The sequence below is a fragment of the Sinohyriopsis cumingii genome, chromosome 16 (assembly GCF_028554795.1).
Source record: "Sinohyriopsis cumingii isolate HCF-2022 chromosome 16, ASM2855479v2, whole genome shotgun sequence".
Lineage (NCBI taxonomy): Eukaryota > Metazoa > Mollusca > Bivalvia > Unionida > Unionidae > Sinohyriopsis > Sinohyriopsis cumingii.
In genome coordinates this window covers 5,415,537-5,433,940 of record NC_142976.1, presented here as the reverse complement: position 1 = coordinate 5,433,940, position 18,404 = coordinate 5,415,537, and the positions used below count along the sequence as shown (strand labels likewise).

The window sequence follows — 18,404 nt, the reverse complement described above, 5'->3', positions numbered from 1 at the left end:
TTGACTGCAGAATTTCAATGACATACTCCAAGTATTACAAATGTTTTAGTTTTGACTGCAGAATTTCAATGACATACTCCAAGTATTACAAATGTTTCAGTTTTGACTGTAGAATTTCAATGACATACTCCAAGTATCACAAATGTTTTAGTTTTGACTGTAGAATTTGAATGACGTACTCCAGATATTACAAATGTTTTAGTTTTGACTGCAGAATTTCAATGACGTACTCCAAGTATTACAAATGTTTTAGTTTTGACTGTAGAATTTCAATGACGTACTCCAAGTATTACAAATGTTTTAGTTTTGACTGTAGAATTTGAATGACGTACTCCAAGTATTACAGATGTTTTAGTTTTGACTGTAGAATTTCAATGACGTACTCCAAGTATCACAAATGTTTTAGTTTTGACTGTAGAATTTGAATGACGTACTCCAAGTATCACAAATGTTTTAGTTTTGACTGTAGAATTTGAATGACGTACTCCAAGTATTACAAATGTTTTAGTTTTGACTGCAGAATTTCAATGACGTACTCCAAGTATTACAAATGTTTTAGTTTTGACTGTAGAATTTCAATGACGTACTCCAAGTATTACAAATGTTTTAGTTTTGACTGTAGAATTTGAATGACGTACTCCAAGTATTACAGATGTTTTAGTTTTGACTGTAGAATTTCAATCACGTACTCCAAGTATTACAAATGTTTTAGTTTTCACTGTAGAATTTCAATGACATACTCCAAGTATCACAAATGTTTTAGTTTTGACTAGAATTTCAATGACATACTCCAAGTATTACAGATGTTTTAGTTTTGACTGTAGAATTTCAATGACGTACTCCAAGTATTACAAATGTTTTAGTTTTGACTGTAGAATTTCAATGACATACTCCAAGTATTACAAATGTTTTAGTTTTGACTGTAGAATTTCAATGACATACTCCAAGTATTACAAATGTTTTAGTTTTGACTAGAATTTCAATGACATACTCCAAGTATTACAGATGTTTTAGTTTTGACTGTAGAATTTCAATGACATACTCCAAGTATTACAAATGTTTTAGTTTTGACTGTAGAATTTCAATGACGTACTCCAAGTATTACAAATGTTTTAGTTTTGACTGCAGAATTTCAATGACGTACTCCAAGTATTACAAATGTTTTAGTTTTGACTGTAGAATTTCAATGACATACTCCAAGTATTACAAATGTTTTAGTTTTGACTTTAGAATTTCAATGACATACTCCAAGTATTACAAATGTTTTAGTTTTGACTTTAGAATTTCAATGACATACTCCAAGTATTACAAATGTTTTAGTTTTGACTGCAGAATTTCAATGACATACTCCAAGTATTACAAATGTTTTAGTTTTGACTGTAGAATTTCAATGACATACTCCAAGTATTACAGATGTTTCAGTTTTGACTGTAGAATTTCAATGACGTACTCCAAGTATTACAGATGTTTTAGTTTTGACTGTAGAATTTCAATGACGTACTCCAAGTATTACAAATGTTTTAGTTTTGACTGTAGAATTTGAATGACGTACTCCAAGTATTACAAATGTTTTAGTTTTGACTGTAGAATTTGAATGACGTACTCCAAGTATTACAGATGTTTTAGTTTTGACTGTAGAATTTCAATGACATACTCCAAGTATTACAGATGTTTTAGTTTTGACTGCAGAATTTCAATGACATACTCCAAGTATTACAAATGTTTTAGTTTTGACTGCAGAATTTCAATGACATACTCCAAGTATTACAAATGTTTTAGTTTTGACTGTAGAATTTCAATGACATACTCCAAGTATTACAAATGTTTTAGTTTTGACTGTAGAATTTCAATGACATACTCCAAGTATTACAAATGTTTTAGTTTTGACTGTAGAATTTCAATGACATACTCCAAGTATCACAAATGTTTTAGTTTTGACTGTAGAATTTCAATGACATACTCCAAGTATCACAGATGTTTCAGTTTTGACTGTAGAATTTCAATGACGTACTCCAAGTATTACAAATGTTTTAGTTTTGACTGTAGAATTTCAATGACGTACTCCAAGTATTACAAATGTTTTAGTTTTGACTGTAGAATTTCAATGACGTACTCCAAGTATTACAAATGTTTTAGTTTTGACTGCAGAATTTCAATGACATACTCCAAGTATTACAGATGTTTCAGTTTTGACTGTAGAATTTCAATGACGTACTCCAAGTATTACAAATGTTTTAGTTTTGACTGCAGAATTTCAATGACATACTCCAAGTATTACAAATGTTTCAGTTTTGAGTGTAGAATTTCAATGACATACTCCAAGTATTACAAATGTTTTAGTTTTGACTGCAGAATTTCAATGACATACTCCAAGTATTACAAATGTTTTAGTTTTGACTAGAATTTCAATGACATACTCCAAGTATTACAAATGTTTTAGTTTTGACTGTAGAATTTCAATGACATACTCCAAGTATTACAAATGTTTTAGTTTTGACTGTAGAATTTCAATGACGTACTCCAAGTATTACAAATGTTTTAGTTTTGACTGTAGAATTTCAATGACGTACTCCAAGTATTACAGATGTTTTAGTTTTGACTGTAGAATTTCAATGACATACTCCAAGTATTACAAATGTTTTAGTTTTGACTGTAGAATTTCAATGACGTACTCCAAGTATTACAGATGTTTTAGTTTTGACTGTAGAATTTCAATGACGTACTCCAAGTATTACAAATGTTTTAGTTTTGACTGTAGAATTTCAATGACATACTCCAAGTATTACAAATGTTTTAGTTTTGACTGTAGAATTTCAATGACGTACTCCAAGTATTACAGATGTTTTAGTTTTGACTGTAGAATTTCAATGACATACTCCAAGTATCACAAATGTTTTAGTTTTGACTGTAGAATTTCAATGACATACTCCAAGTATCACAAATGTTTTAGTTTTGACTGTAGAATTTCAATGACGTACTCCAAGTATTACAGATGTTTTAGTTTTGACTGCAGAATTTCAATGACGTACTCCAAGTATTACAAATGTTTTAGTTTTGACTGCAGAATTTCAATGACATACTCCAAGTATTACAGATGTTTTAGTTTTGACTGCAGAATTTCAATGACATACTCCAAGTATTACAAATGTTTTAGTTTTGACTGCAGAATTTCAATGACATACTCCAAGTATTACAAATGTTTCAGTTTTGACTGTAGAATTTCAATGACGTACTCCAAGTATCACAAATGTTTCAGTTTTGACTGTAGAATTTCAATGACGTACTCCAAGTATCACAAATGTTTCAGTTTTGACTGTAGAATTTGAATGACGTACTCCAAGTATTACAAATGTTTTAGTTTTGACTGCAGAATTTGAATGACGTACTCCAAGTATTACAAATGTTTTAGTTTTGACTGTAGAATTTCAATGACGTACTCCAGGTATTACAGATGTTTTAGTTTTGACTGTAGAATTTGAATGACGTACTCCAAGTATTACAGATGTTTTAGTTTTGACTGTAGAATTTCAATGACGTACTCCAAGTATTACAAATGTTTTAGTTTTGACTGTAGAATTTGAATGACGTACTCCAAGTATTACAGATGTTTTAGTTTTGACTGTAGAATTTCAATGACGTACTCCAAGTATTACAAATGTTTTAATTTTGACTGTAGAATTTCAGTGACATACTCCAAGTATTACAAATGTTTTAGTTTTGACTGTAGAATTTCAATGACGTACTCCAAGTATTACAAATGTTTTAATTTTGACTGTAGAATTTCAGTGACATACTCCAAGTATCACAAATGTTTTAGTTTTGACTAGAATTTCAATGACATACTCCAAGTATTACAAATGTTTTAGTTTTGACTGTAGAATTTCAATGACATACTCCAAGTATTACAAATGTTTTAGTTTTGACTAGAATTTCAATGACATACTCCAAGTATTACAAATGTTTTACTTTTGACTGTAGAATTTCAATGACATACTCCAAGTATTAGAGATGTTTTAGTTTTGACTGTAGAATTTCAATGACATACTCCAAGTATTACAAATGTTTTAGTTTTGACTGTAGAATTTCAATGACGTACTCCAAGTATTACAAATGTTTTAGTTTTGACTGCAGAATTTCAATGACGTACTCCAAGTATTACAAATGTTTTAGTTTTGACTGTAGAATTTCAATGACATACTCCAAGTATTACAAATGTTTTAGTTTTGACTAGAGTTTCAATGACATACTCCAAGTATTACAGATGTTTTAGTTTTGACTGTAGAATTTCAATGACATACTCCAAGTATTACAAATGTTTTAGTTTTGACTGTAGAATTTCAATGACATACTCCAAGTATTACAAATGTTTTAGTTTTGACTGCAGAATTTCAATGACATACTCCAAGTATTACAAATGTTTTAGTTTTGACTGTAGAATTTCAATGACATACTCCAAGTATTACAGATGTTTCAGTTTTGACTGTAGAATTTCAATGACGTACTCCAAGTATTACAGATGTTTTAGTTTTGACTGTAGAATTTCAATGACGTACTCCAAGTATTACAAATGTTTTAGTTTTGACTGTAGAATTTGAATGACGTACTCCAAGTATTACAAATGTTTTAGTTTTGACTGTAGAATTTCAATGACGTACTCCAAGTATTACAAATGTTTTAGTTTTGACTGTAGAATTTCAATGACATACTCCGAGTATTACAGATGTTTTAGTTTTGACTGTAGAATTTCAATGACATACTCCAAGTATTACAGATGTTTTAGTTTTGACTGTAGAATTTCAATGACATACTCCAAGTATTACAGATGTTTCAGTTTTGACTGTAGAATTTCAATGACGTACTCCAAGTATTACAAATGTTTTAGTTTTGACTGTAGAATTTCAATGACGTACTCCAAGTATTACAAATGTTTTAGTTTTGACTGTAGAATTTCAATGACGTACTCCAAGTATTACAAATGTTTTAGTTTTGACTGTAGAATTTCAATGACATACTCCAAGTATTACAAATGTTTTAGTTTTGACTGTAGAATTTCAATGACATACTCCAAGTATTACAAATGTTTTAGTTTTGACTGTAGAATTTCAATGACATACTCCAAGTATTACAGATGTTTCAGTTTTGACTGTAGAATTTGAATGACGTACTCCAAGTATTACAAATGTTTTAGTTTTGACTGCAGAATTTCAATGACATACTCCAAGTATTACAAATGTTTTAGTTTTGACTGCAGAATTTCAATGACATACTCCAAGTATTACAAATGTTTTAGTTTTGACTGTAGAATTTCAATGACGTACTCCAAGTATTACAAATGTTTTAGTTTTGAGCTTAAGCCAAAGTAGTTTTCTAAAAACTTTAAAAAACATGGGTCCAGGCTGTGTGCCATGCTGTTTTCATAAACATGGGTCCAGGCTGTGTGCCATGCTGTTTTCATAAACATGGGTCTAGGCTGTGTGCCATGCTGTTTTCATAAACATGGGTCCAGGCTGTGTGCCATGCTGTTTTCATAAACATGGGTCCAGGCTGTGTGCCATGCTGTTTTCATAAACATGGGTCCAGGCTGTGTGCCATGCTGTTTTCATAAACATGGGTCTAGGCTGTGTGCCATGCTGTTTTCATAAACATGGGTCCAGGCTGTGTGCCATGCTGTTTTCATAAACATGGGTCCAGGCTGTGTGCCATGCTGTTTTCATAATCATTGTGCCATATTTCGTGAGAGAGATTTTGAATTTCATCTCATTTTGGTCATAAGAAGTCTAGTATTGTATGTCAAAATAATTATTTCTTCTTATCAGTGTATTACTGTGTTATTCTGTGAATTAAATAAAGGAAAGCATAAGGCAGCTAGTACTGTTCATACACAGTTGTTAAATTATTACATTACCATTAACGTCCAGAGAGACAGTCTGGGACATACTAAGTCTACATCTGAAGATGTCATCATTGGTCAGCATAGGTCTCTTCCAGTTTGAAAGTGATAACATCCAGTACATTAAAAACACTACATTGGGTCAGCTACAGATTGAAGATAAAGGGGTTCTATACTTTCTCGACAGGCGTTATCAGTCATAGATTTGGTAATGAAACAATTGCTGGCTGACGATGAATTTCTTCGCTATCATCCCACTTATGTCTGAGCTTGGTCTTAGCCTGTTAGATGTGTCCTGCCATTAGTCTTGGTTGTAAAATGCCATCCCGTCTGTCAACTAGCCAGGCCATCTGTCTATACTTCACAATCAGTGTTTGGGAAGCCATCACTTTAGTGAACTATGCCATATATGAGCTCATTCCACCATGTTATGCAGAGCTATATTGGGATCCAGTTAGCCAGTCCAATTATTTTGCAACACAGACTAACCAGGTGGTTACCTAACCTGCTCTTCAGCTGACAACTGGGTCATTTATCCATTTTAGTGCCCCCCTCCACCTTTACTTTGCCCTGGAGATGAGCTGGTATGTAGTCTCATTCCCTCCCATGAGTGGTCATGGGATGACAACATACCCCCTCCCCACTTCATTGTCTCCCTCTCCCAAGAAGGATCTTATTTTTGTTTGGGGACATTGTAACTAGTAATTTCAACAATTCAAGAGCAGCAGGTAAGGTATTAACTATTATTAAGATGGGGTTGGGGTTGGGGGAGGATTAATAATTTTAATTATTTAATACTGACTTGATTCCTGTTTCAAAGATTCACTACTCCCATACTGTTCTGATGTACTGTAGTCATTGATGAAGGGGAAGATAATTTGTATGATGGCTGTTACTAAGGAATCAAACTGAATGAATCATGTTCTTTGCAATTGTGGAACTCAATTTACTCATTGGAGGAGCAAATATTTAGTTTGGACCGGGGGACTCCCAGTAAAGGGAAGCAATACATTAGTAGTGGGTAGGTATCGCATAATTAAAATTAGTTTTAAGAAACTTTATTTTTATGCTATGTTCTGTGGTCAGTTTAGGTGCTAATTGTATTATCAGAAATGCCATTAATTTAATTTCATGAAAAATTAAAGTAGAATTAAGTTTTGTGTCCCAATTGGAAACAAATTACCATATTTATCATATAATTTGGGATACCGTATTTCTTGGGATACCATAAATTAATTTTTGTGCACTGTATGTTCTGGGACACATCATTTTATTTGAGTTGTAAGTGGTGGGACACCTTTCAGATCATTTGAAAATTAGATGTCAGAAAATGTACTCAAGCTTAAATTTTATTTTTTTAAAAATTTTAAAGTGAGTACTTGAGATAAAACTCTTAATCCATTGAAGCGTCACCTCATCAACCCAACCTTCCTCCTACATACATATGACCTGTCCTTTCAGTGGCATTAATATTTTTTTAGCTTCCTCACACTATGAAAAATTATCATCGGAGGCAATACATGCCTCATTTCTGTCTGTGTGGGTTCGAGTCTCCGATTCGGCCAATGTGGGTATGTGAGAAAGCTTGCCAGTAGCTTCTCATGGGTCGGTGGTTCTTTCCGGGGTTTTCCCGGGTTCTTCCTCCACCATTAATACTGGCCGCCATGTATAGCCTATCGTGTGCTGAAAAATGGCGTTAAACCCTACAACAACAACAACAATATATCTGCTGCGGAAACTGCAGGGACTAAAGTTAGATTTTTTATCTGCACCAGTCATGCGAATTTTCACACTTTTAACCCCCTTCCAATTGACAGTCCATCCAGGAATGAATTCAAAGTACACTGGAGTTTAATCCATGTTAATGATCATATTGTTATCAAAATCATCTTCTTCTCTTCTGACCTTCATGAATTCATCGAATGATTTTATTTTTTCCTCCAAATCTCCTGGGAGCCACTGGATCATCGACATCCATGCATGAAGCACTTGATTGTGTGGCTTTAAAACTGGTCCATTGTTTCAATTTATTTTTAAAATTCACGAGTACTGGTAAAAATGAACCAAAGTTGGCTTCCCTACGAAGGTCGATTTTATATATATATATATATATATATATATATATATATATATATATATATATATATATATATATATAAATTTGGCACATTTAAAGAATCCAAAGTCGGTTTGTGGGATTGGCTTGCGTTGTAATAAAATAACCTTTACATTAGATATCCTGTCGGCAAGTTCAAACAGTGAGTTTATTGCTGGTTACCAGTTGTAGTTATTCACCACCCAGGCTTCTATTTGTTTCATTAGCTTGCTTTAATAATACTTTTTTCGTAACCAATGCCAGTGAAAAGATTATCATTTGCACTCACAGTGAATGTACTTTCAAATAATGATTTTTATTTGCAAAATACTGTCATATAGTTAACCTGAGTATAATACAATCTTGGTTATTTTGCATCTTACACCATGTCATGTGTGAATGGCAGGTGCCTTCAAGAAATCAGTTAATATTGCTCTCTCTCTCTCTCATTTGCAATTTTGTTGGATCCAATTTTCAGTCAGATAACATATTCAAACCTTTGAGTACAAGCAAACATGATCCGTTTCTTTATACACACATCAGTGAACAATATGTTGTGTGTTATCTGACATAAGCGATACACATTACAGTATGGATGCATATGCTACATTTACAGAATTCATGGATATATTTTTGTCTTTAATAAAATGCTCATGATGGATAAATAGAGGAATGAATTATAGCAATACAAGGTTTCTTTCATTTTATTATCAAATAAGCATGTTTATGTTTTATTGTAACATGCAGGTGGCTGGTGGAACAAATTCAACCACAAATTTATTTTGTTAAAACTTGGGACATATGACCTAGGTGGAAAAAAGTTTCACCTTATGTTCTAGGACAAAAAAAAATCATTTTATTTTATTTGAGTATCAAGATATACAGTAAATATGGCTGTCTTCATAGAAATCCACTATTCCATCCAATAAACATATGAAAAGATGACATACTGTAGAAACAGTTGCTGATTTTGGCCGTCACCTCAATGTTATTTTTCTTGTCTGAAGACTTGTAAGCACCTAAAAAAAATAACCTTGTCAGTGTCCCAACATATAAAAACATGAAAATGTCAAGACATAATTGCCAAAACTGCTTAACATCACACAACAACGACTACTTCTTTTCAATTACCATGATAGTAATGTGTTATACACTACTGTGATTGTGTTAATATTATTATTTCTTTGTAAATTGTTTCTGATTTGTCCAGTTTAAAATTAAAGATAATTGAGGACTTCATAGTTTACAATCTGATTAGTACACAACATAAGACATAAGACATAATACAGCCTATATATATATATATATATATATATATATATATATATATATATACAGTACTTACTCAGTACATATTGTGCTTAGTGTCACTTGTACCATTGTTTATTCTTAAAATCATCATGAGCAAATTTAGCTTCATTCATGTTTTACCCTATTTCATTCTTCCAGATTACATTTTATACCATTGTTTGATGTTATTTACTTTGTTTCACATGCTCATATGCTTTTTTCATTGATATAAGTGGTCTTACCATTTATTATAATCCATTAATGTTATGTATATTTAATTTATATTATGTACCTGTCTTTTGGGGTCCCCGAGTGGACAAGTGGTCTAAAGCGCTCTCCGTTACGGATCACTGCCATCTCACCTCTGTCTGCATGGGTTCGAGTCTCAGATTCAGCCAATGTGGGTATGTGAGAAAGCTTGCCAGTAGCTTCTCATGGGTTGGTGGTTCTTTCTGGTAGTTTTCCCTGGTTTCTCCTTCACCATTAATACTGGCTGCCAAGTATAGCCTATTGTGTGCTGAAAAATGGCGTTAAAACCTACAACAACAACAACAACAACCTGTCTTTTGTCATGAATGAGGGGTGTGCCTACCAGATTTTAGTCATGATTGAGGGGTATGCCTACCAGATTTTTGTCGTGATTGAGGGGTGTGCCTACCAGATTTTTGTCATGATTGAGGGGTGTGCCTACCAGATTTTTGTCATGATTGAGGGGTGTGCCTACTAGATTTTAGTCATGATTGAGGGGTGTGCCTACCAGATTTTTGTCATGATTGAGGGGTGTGCCTACCAGATTTTCATCATGATTTTTAGAAGTGAACAAGATGTTTCCTAAACTTTAAGTTCAAAATCTGACCTTGTTTACAAAGTTCGTCATTTTTTCCATTAGAAAAGATTATTTTTCTGAACATTATATTGTATAATAGGTTAGGTGACAGTCTGTTATATAAAGAGGTAGGTAAATGATTATTCATTCCTGTTTGATGATCAGTATTTGGAATCATTTATAGTTGTGTTCTGATATAACTTAAAAAGAATTAATTAAATTATTAATTGGCATCATTGACTTTTGACTAAAACACTGCTTTGTGATTATTAAGGACTCATTTAAAGACATTCTGTATTGTATCATTATGGATACATCAAGACATTCAAGGGTATTGGAATTCATCTGAACATTCTATACTTTCTGGCTTGTGATAAGATATTTAGGATTTTATGGGACTTAATTCACAATACTGTAAGTTAGCAAAATAAATTATTGGTTGATTTTTACTAAACTTGTTGCTTTTGCTTCTTTCTATTACACAGTTTAAGACCTAGAGTAATAACAATAAAAAAAAGACACGAATGCTCAATGAATATTTATAAGATATTGTCATATAGTTACACAAACATTATATATTCATTACAGGATAAATTGCTGAATCAGTATATAAAACTAGATTGATCCATTTTAGTTTTGGTATAACAGAATTTCTTCACTCTTCATTACACTAATGATTTTGTCAGGCTGGTTATTTGATTAGAATACCACAATTTGATGAAATAGGTATGCATTGTTGTTGCAATGCAGGTACCACATTTTGTTGAAATAGGTATACATTGTTGTTGTAACCTTGGTACCACATTTTGATGAAATAGGTATGCATTGTTGTTGCAATGCAGGTACCACATTTTGTTGAAATAGGTATGCATTGTTGTTGCAACCTTGGTACCACATTTTGATGAAATAGGTATACATTGTTGTTGTAATCTTGGTACCACATTTTGATAAAATAGGTATGCATTGTTGTTGTAATCTTGGTTCCACATTTGATGAAATAGGTATGCATTGTTGTTGTAATCCAGGTACCACATTTTCATGAAATAGGTATGCATTGTTGTTGCAACCTTGGTACCACAATTTGATGAAATAGGTATGCATTGTTGTTGCAATGCAGGTACCACATTTTGTTGAAATAGGTATACATTGTTGTTGTAACCTTGGTACCACATTTTGATGAAATAGGTATGCATTGTTGTTGCAATGCAGGTACCACATTTTGTTGAAATAGGTATGCATTGTTGTTGCAACCTTGGTACCACATTTTGATGAAATAGGTATACATTGTTGTTGTAATCTTGGTACCACATTTTGATAAAATAGGTATGCATTGTTGTTGTAATCTTGGTTCCACATTTGATGAAATAGGTATGCATTGTTGTTGTAATCTTGGTTCCACATTTTGATGAAATAGGTATGCATTGTTGTTGTAATCTTGGTTCCACGTTTTGATGAAATAGGTATGCATTGTTGTTGTAATCCAGGTACCACATTTTCATGAAATAAGTATGCATTGTTGTTGCAACCTTGGTACCACATTTTGATGAAATAGGTATGCATTCTTGTTGTAATCCAGGTACCACATTTTCATGAAATAGGTATGCATTGTTGTTGTAATCCAGTTACCACACCACATCTTGATGCAATAGGTATGCATTGTTGTTGTAATCTTGGTACGACATTTTCGTGAAATAGGTATGCATTGTTGTTGTAATCTTGGTACCACATTTTGATGAAACAGGTATGCATTGTTGTTGTAATCCAGTTACCACATTTTGATGAAATGGGTATGCATTGTTGTTGTAATCCAGGCACCACATTTTGATAAAATAGGTATGCATTGTTGTTGTAATCTTGGTTCCACATTTTGATAAACTAGGTATGCATTGTTGTTGTAATCTTGGTTCCACATTTTGATGAAATAGGTATGCATTGTTGCTGTAATCCAGGTACCACATTTTCATGAAATAGGTATGCATTGTTGTTGTAATCCAGGTACCACATCTTGATGAAATAGGTATGCATTGTTGTTGCAATCCAGGTACCACATTTTGATAAAATAGGTATGCAAAAAAAGATAAAACGTTCGGTTAATATGGGAACAATATCATGGTAACTCTAAATGCCTGTCATTCTCCAAGGATGTTATTCATTGATACGAAAAAAGTTGAAGATATTTGGGGCTATTACTTTAAGTCAACCTGGGAGGCAAACACAGCACTTTTTTCAGGGGTACCATTAATAAGAAGAATTCAAATTAGGTATACAATGACAGGAAAAAAAAGGTGCACACCCCACCCTACAAAAATATTATCCCACCTCCTTCCCCAGTGAATTTAAATTGAATTGATGTAAATAATTAAGTTATTTATTCTCTGTGCTACAGGTAAATTACACATGTTGTCACATGGAACACAGATTGACACTCAGGACTGTGCAGCTCTTCTTCCAACAGGTAATTTGGATTGTTCCTTTAGCAGTACTTTTGATTTGCATATGTGCCAGTTTTTGATGTGTAGCCATTTTAAAATAGCATCAGCTTAGAGCTGCTAATGCTGTGGCAGACCTTTGTCTATGCTGTTTTTACTAGACCTATGATTTTGAGTGAAAACAGTTGACCCAGATCCACTACCACTTTGTCACTACATATCTAGGTCTACAATGTTTATCATAGCTTTGGTTGTTAGTGAATACTGTTGACCCTGATCCACTGTCACCTAATGTCATCACAGGTATGATTTTGAGTGAATGCGGCAGACACTGTTCCACTGCCCCTGATCTCATCATAGATCTGGGTCTGTGCTGTTTATTGTGTTTGTGATTTTGAATGAATACCATTGACCCTGATCTGGGGCCAGTTTATTTACCACTGATATGTATCCTTACTGTTCACAGATGGGGGGTAAATATGGTATAGTAGATTTTAGAGCATACATATACTTTGATCTATTTTGTTGGGTAGATGTCAGTAAAGAATAGCTGTTAGAAATTACATTCGATGGAACAGAAAGATGCAGATACTGTCATAAATTCACTTAATTTTATCCATTATGGTTTTATCTGGCCTTTCTTAGAATAAAATAATTTAAGACATTGTGGTACAGATTTTTGCGTTGGCATCAACTCAGTTGTAGTCATATTTATGCAAGGCAATTGTTGCTATTTTTGTTAAGGTCCATCACTAAAAAAAAAGTTAAGATGTAGTGTTCCATGGAACCCTTTTGTTGTAACTGAAAATATCTTCACTTACCATAAATTATGTTTCAAACTTTGCTTCTTTGTAGGCATATTGATTCTCAACCTTACAAAAGATTCTTATGAACAGCTTGGCCTTGAAGGAAAAGTGGCAATTTTCGGGGACAAGAAGACTTGCAAATATGGTGAGTACAACAAAAAGCAACAAGCACTGTACAAATTAGACAAATATACTTCTTAAAGGCGGAATTTTTTAATGGTCATATTTATAAAGCTGCTTATTATCCAGTGTTCATTTAAGTTAAATTATTTTGACCGACAAGTAATCTGAAATGTTCAGAATATAAACTTTGTAGAGTTAAAGTTCATTTCTCAGTCTATATACATTTGTCTTTCAACCTGTTGCATCTAAACTAATTTGTTCATTATCAAAATATTCAAACAACTAAATTTTACTAGATATTTAAGTTGAGGAGTTTGATGAAAAATCAGCCAGGTGCTTTAAAGAGACTTGGTGGGACTGTATCATATTAACTCTTTAATTCACAAGATAACACAGTCATTAATATATGACAGTACTGACAAGATAACACAGTCATTAATATATAACAGTACTGACAAGATAACACACAGTCATTAATATATAACAGTACTGACTAATTAAATCATGGCAGCCATAATGCTGATTTATCTATAAGTACATCAATGCACAAAATGTGCTATTTCAGTAATTTTCTGAAAAGCTAATCTGCTTATTTTATTAATGATTCAGATAATTATTACCTTCTGTAAAATGAAATGTCCCCTTGATGATATTGACTGCACAAATATTCTGAAATATTATTTAAATAATAATACAAGGTGAAAGTGCATGTTTGAAAAGGTCCATAATGTTTCCTAAGCTTATAATTGCCATATTTCAGTGAATCTGTCATCTTTGATAAACTTTATCATGGAGCAGGAGCATTCAAATTGCACATATCCTAGGGGTGGGTGGTTAAACGTCTAACCGTATTGCAGTAGTGTGACCAAATGTTTGGATTGGTAATGTTTGTACATCCAGCTTGGGTACAATTTGTTCACCAAGCTGACTCTGTGATCAAAGTTTCTAAACAAGGGATAATTCCTTGATGTAATTAATGACTTTATAGTTCTAATGGAACAATAAAATGATTTTGTCATCTTGAGTTTTGTCACCAGGTAACATCATTAAATAAGTAAATCATCATGAACTGATAATGGAGATTTTAGGATACGTAATTGTTTAATGTCAGTGTTGTACAGATTTGTCACAAAATATTATATTACAGTAAGTGATTGTGATGAGCTAGGAGCTCTACAGTAACATGTAATATATAATACAACAATATGGGATATATAGTACAATAATACAGAATATATAATACAACAATATGGGATATATAATACAACAATATGGGATATATAATACAATAATATGGAATATATAATACAATAGTATGGAATATATAATACAATAATATGGAATATATAATACATTAATATGGAATATATAATACAACAATATGGGATATATAATACAATAATATGGAATATATAGTACAATAATACGGAATATATAATACAATAGTATGGAATATATAATACAATAATATGGAATATATAATACAATAATATGGGATATATAACACAATAATATGGAATATATAATACAATAGTATGGAATATATAATACAGTAATATGGAATATATAATGCAATAATATGGGATATATAATACAATAATATGGGATATATAATACAATAATATGGAATATATAATACAGTAATATGGAATATATAATACAATAATATGGGATATATAATACAATAATATGGGATATATAATACAATAATATGGAATATATAATACAGTAATATGGAATATATAATACAATAATATGGGATATATAATACAATAATATGGGATATATAACACAATAATATGGAATATATAATACAATAATATGGAATATATAATACAATAATATGGGATATATAATACAATAATATGGAATATATAATACAGTAATATGGAATATATAGTACAATAATACGGGATATATAATACAATAATATGGGATATATAATACAATAATATGGGGGGGCCCCGAGTGGCCGAGTGGTCTAAAGCGCTCTTCGTTACGGATCACTGCCATCTCACCTCTGTCTGCGGCGGTTCGAGTCTAAGATTCAGCCAATGTGGGCATGTGAGAAAGCTTGCCAGTAGCTTCTCGTGGGTCGGTGGTTCTTTCCGGGGTTTTCCAGGTTCTTCCTCCACCATTAATACTGGCCGCCATGTATAGCCTATCGTGCTGAAAAATGGCGTTAAACCCCACAACAACAACAACAACAACAATAATATGGGATATATAATACAATAATATATAATACAATAATGTGGAATATATAATACAAGAATGTGGGATATGTAATACAATAATATGGGATATATAATACAATAATATATAGTACAATAATATGGGATATATAATACAATAATATGGGATATATAATACAATAATATGGAATATATAATACAATAATATATAATACAATAATGTGGAATATATAATACAATAATGTGGGATATATAATACAATAATATGGGATATATAATACAATAATATGGGATATATAATACAATAATATGGGATATATAATACAATAATATGGAATATATAATACAATAATATGGGATATATAATGCAATAATATGGAATATATGATACAATAATATGGGATATATAATACAATAATATGGGATATATAATACAATAATATGGGATATATAATACAATAATATATAATACAATAATGTGGAATATATAATACAATAATGTGGGATATATAATACAATAATATATAGTACAATAATATGGGATATATAATACAATAATATGGAATATATAATACAATGATATGGAATATATAATACAATTACACCGCTCCCTAGATAACTCGCGCCCGGATAACTCGCGATCCTGCTTATAACGCGGTGTCCATCTTGGCTCCCAATTTTTTCCAGAGAAAATGTATTTAAAATATCTTTAAAATATGCTGAACATGAAAAAATTACAATAAGAATTGATAAATTAAACCTTGATACATTGCTCGTTTTATCATCGAAAATGGTGATTAATGCCCGTAAAAATATAATCCGTATTTTGAAATTTGCAAGTTCTAAAGAAGAATTAATTTCAGAGATCTTGAAAACGCTTAATTACCTGTATTTGGACACCAATTTTTGATCTGGGATGCAGAAAATCTCTGAGGCGGGTATCCGCTGTACGCATGTAATAGGTGCGCGGGAAAATTCAAAGATTTCCTGGTCCTGTTTCAGCCACCTGCTTTGTGGGAAAATGTGTTGATCAGTTAACTGTGCTGATATTTACAATGACAGAATTCAGTGACTGAAAGACTCTTTGATGTACTGTTGCCATTTATAAGAGTACATTAAAAAAAAAAAAAACATGATGCAACAGCTAGGCGACTAGTTCAAAGGCTTTGACTGGTGGCCGAGTGAGAAAATGTACTGATATTTAGTGATTGAATTCAGAGGCAGAAAGACCCAGTTTTAAAATCCTAGCAAGACTTCTGTTTAAAGATATCATATATTATGTAAGTTTTTATGATAAATAGATGTCAGTATACTGTAAATGAACAGTCTGGTGAATCAGCGATCAATGAAAACTTCTGGTAAATGCTAACAGGTGGCAACAGAGAATGAAATAAACACCAATTAAACGTCTTCCTGTGTGAAAGTCACGTTCTAATCCTTTAATTCCGTTTCAGTGTAAACATTATAATCACAACATATTCTGTTCATTGAAAACATGAAAAGAGTCAATCGACCGTCACATCGAAACCCATGAGTACTTCTGTGAGAACCTAATTACATGTACATGCCAGCTTTATTTTGATCAACAACTTGGGGAAGTGTTTGTTGCATTAAAAAAAAATGATTACAAGAGACCTCGGGTGCTGGATTAAGGGTCTTAGAGCTGCCTTTGACGTAAAGCAAAACAGTAACAGAGACAATGACGATGATAGTGACTTCGAATGTTTCAGTGAAACTGATGTCATTAATGCCGAGGATGTTTGGGAGAAATTCGTACAGACTCATGGTCCTGAGATGGGCGTTTCTCTTGATGATATGGAGGGGTGGATTTGTGCTGACAATGATTGCCCCACAGCCAAATACATGTCAGATGAAACTATAATTAATTCTATAACGAACAAATTTGCAGCAGAAGACGATTCTAACTGGAGTAACACAAGTGTTGAAAGTGATGCAGACGCAGATGTTGCACCCCCCACCCCTCTGCACAGGAAGCAATCAAATATTTTGATATTGCCGTAAGGTGGCTGGAGACCCAAAATGTTGACTACATAAAAGCTCATGCAGTTGAGAAATCTGAGGGATTTTGCTCGGTGGCAGAGAAACCAAGGAGTAACACACACAAAAAAAATTAACTGATTTTTTTCAAAAAGTGAATTGATATTTGTCAAGCTTGGCACAAACGGCAAGTATTAACTTGTTCTAATTTACGGAGTTTTAAATTTGTAGACAAATTAAATATGTTAGTACTGATTAACCCTTGTTTTTTTTGTTTTCCATTTTACTTCTGTCGCATTCAAATCTATATCTATCTATCGTTCGATCGACACTGTTTCTCGAAAAGAGTCGATCTTTTGTATATAAAAAAATGTCTAATTTGGATCAAACAATAAAACTAGAATGTATCCAATTCAACATAAAAATTAGTGACATAGTACACAATGTGTAAAGTGGTACACATGTTAAGTGAACGGAAACCACATGGAATAATGTTTTCGATGATCGCCTCAATATACTGTAATTTATCCTGAAATTAATGTTGTCCTATGAGGAAATAATAAAGTACACCGTTATGAAGAGATATTTATTCACAGTTAATCTCAGAACGATTATAAAGTGAGCATTCAACAGTATAATCTGCCTACCCTCCCCTTATTTTCCGTTATGTCGTCAATCACTTTATTGGTTTTGGGCTTATTTGATAGGTCCCTCAATAACTCACGCCTCACTTATAGTGCAGTCAATGTTTC

The 18,404-nt window shown here is 32.4% G+C and overlaps 1 protein-coding gene across 1 annotated transcript in view; it reads left to right on the top strand.

Annotated features, from left to right (window-relative positions):
* Nucleotides 1–18,404, top strand: part of LOC149779862 (ribonuclease P protein subunit p40-like) — a 103,257-nt gene that overhangs the window by 51,213 nt on the left and 33,640 nt on the right. Inside the window, exons 3-4 of the mRNA XM_089936535.1 lie at nucleotides 12,488–12,556; nucleotides 13,386–13,481. Coding sequence (XP_089792661.1) covers nucleotides 12,488–12,556; nucleotides 13,386–13,481 — 165 coding nt within the window. The remainder of the gene's footprint in view (nucleotides 1–12,487; nucleotides 12,557–13,385; nucleotides 13,482–18,404) is intronic.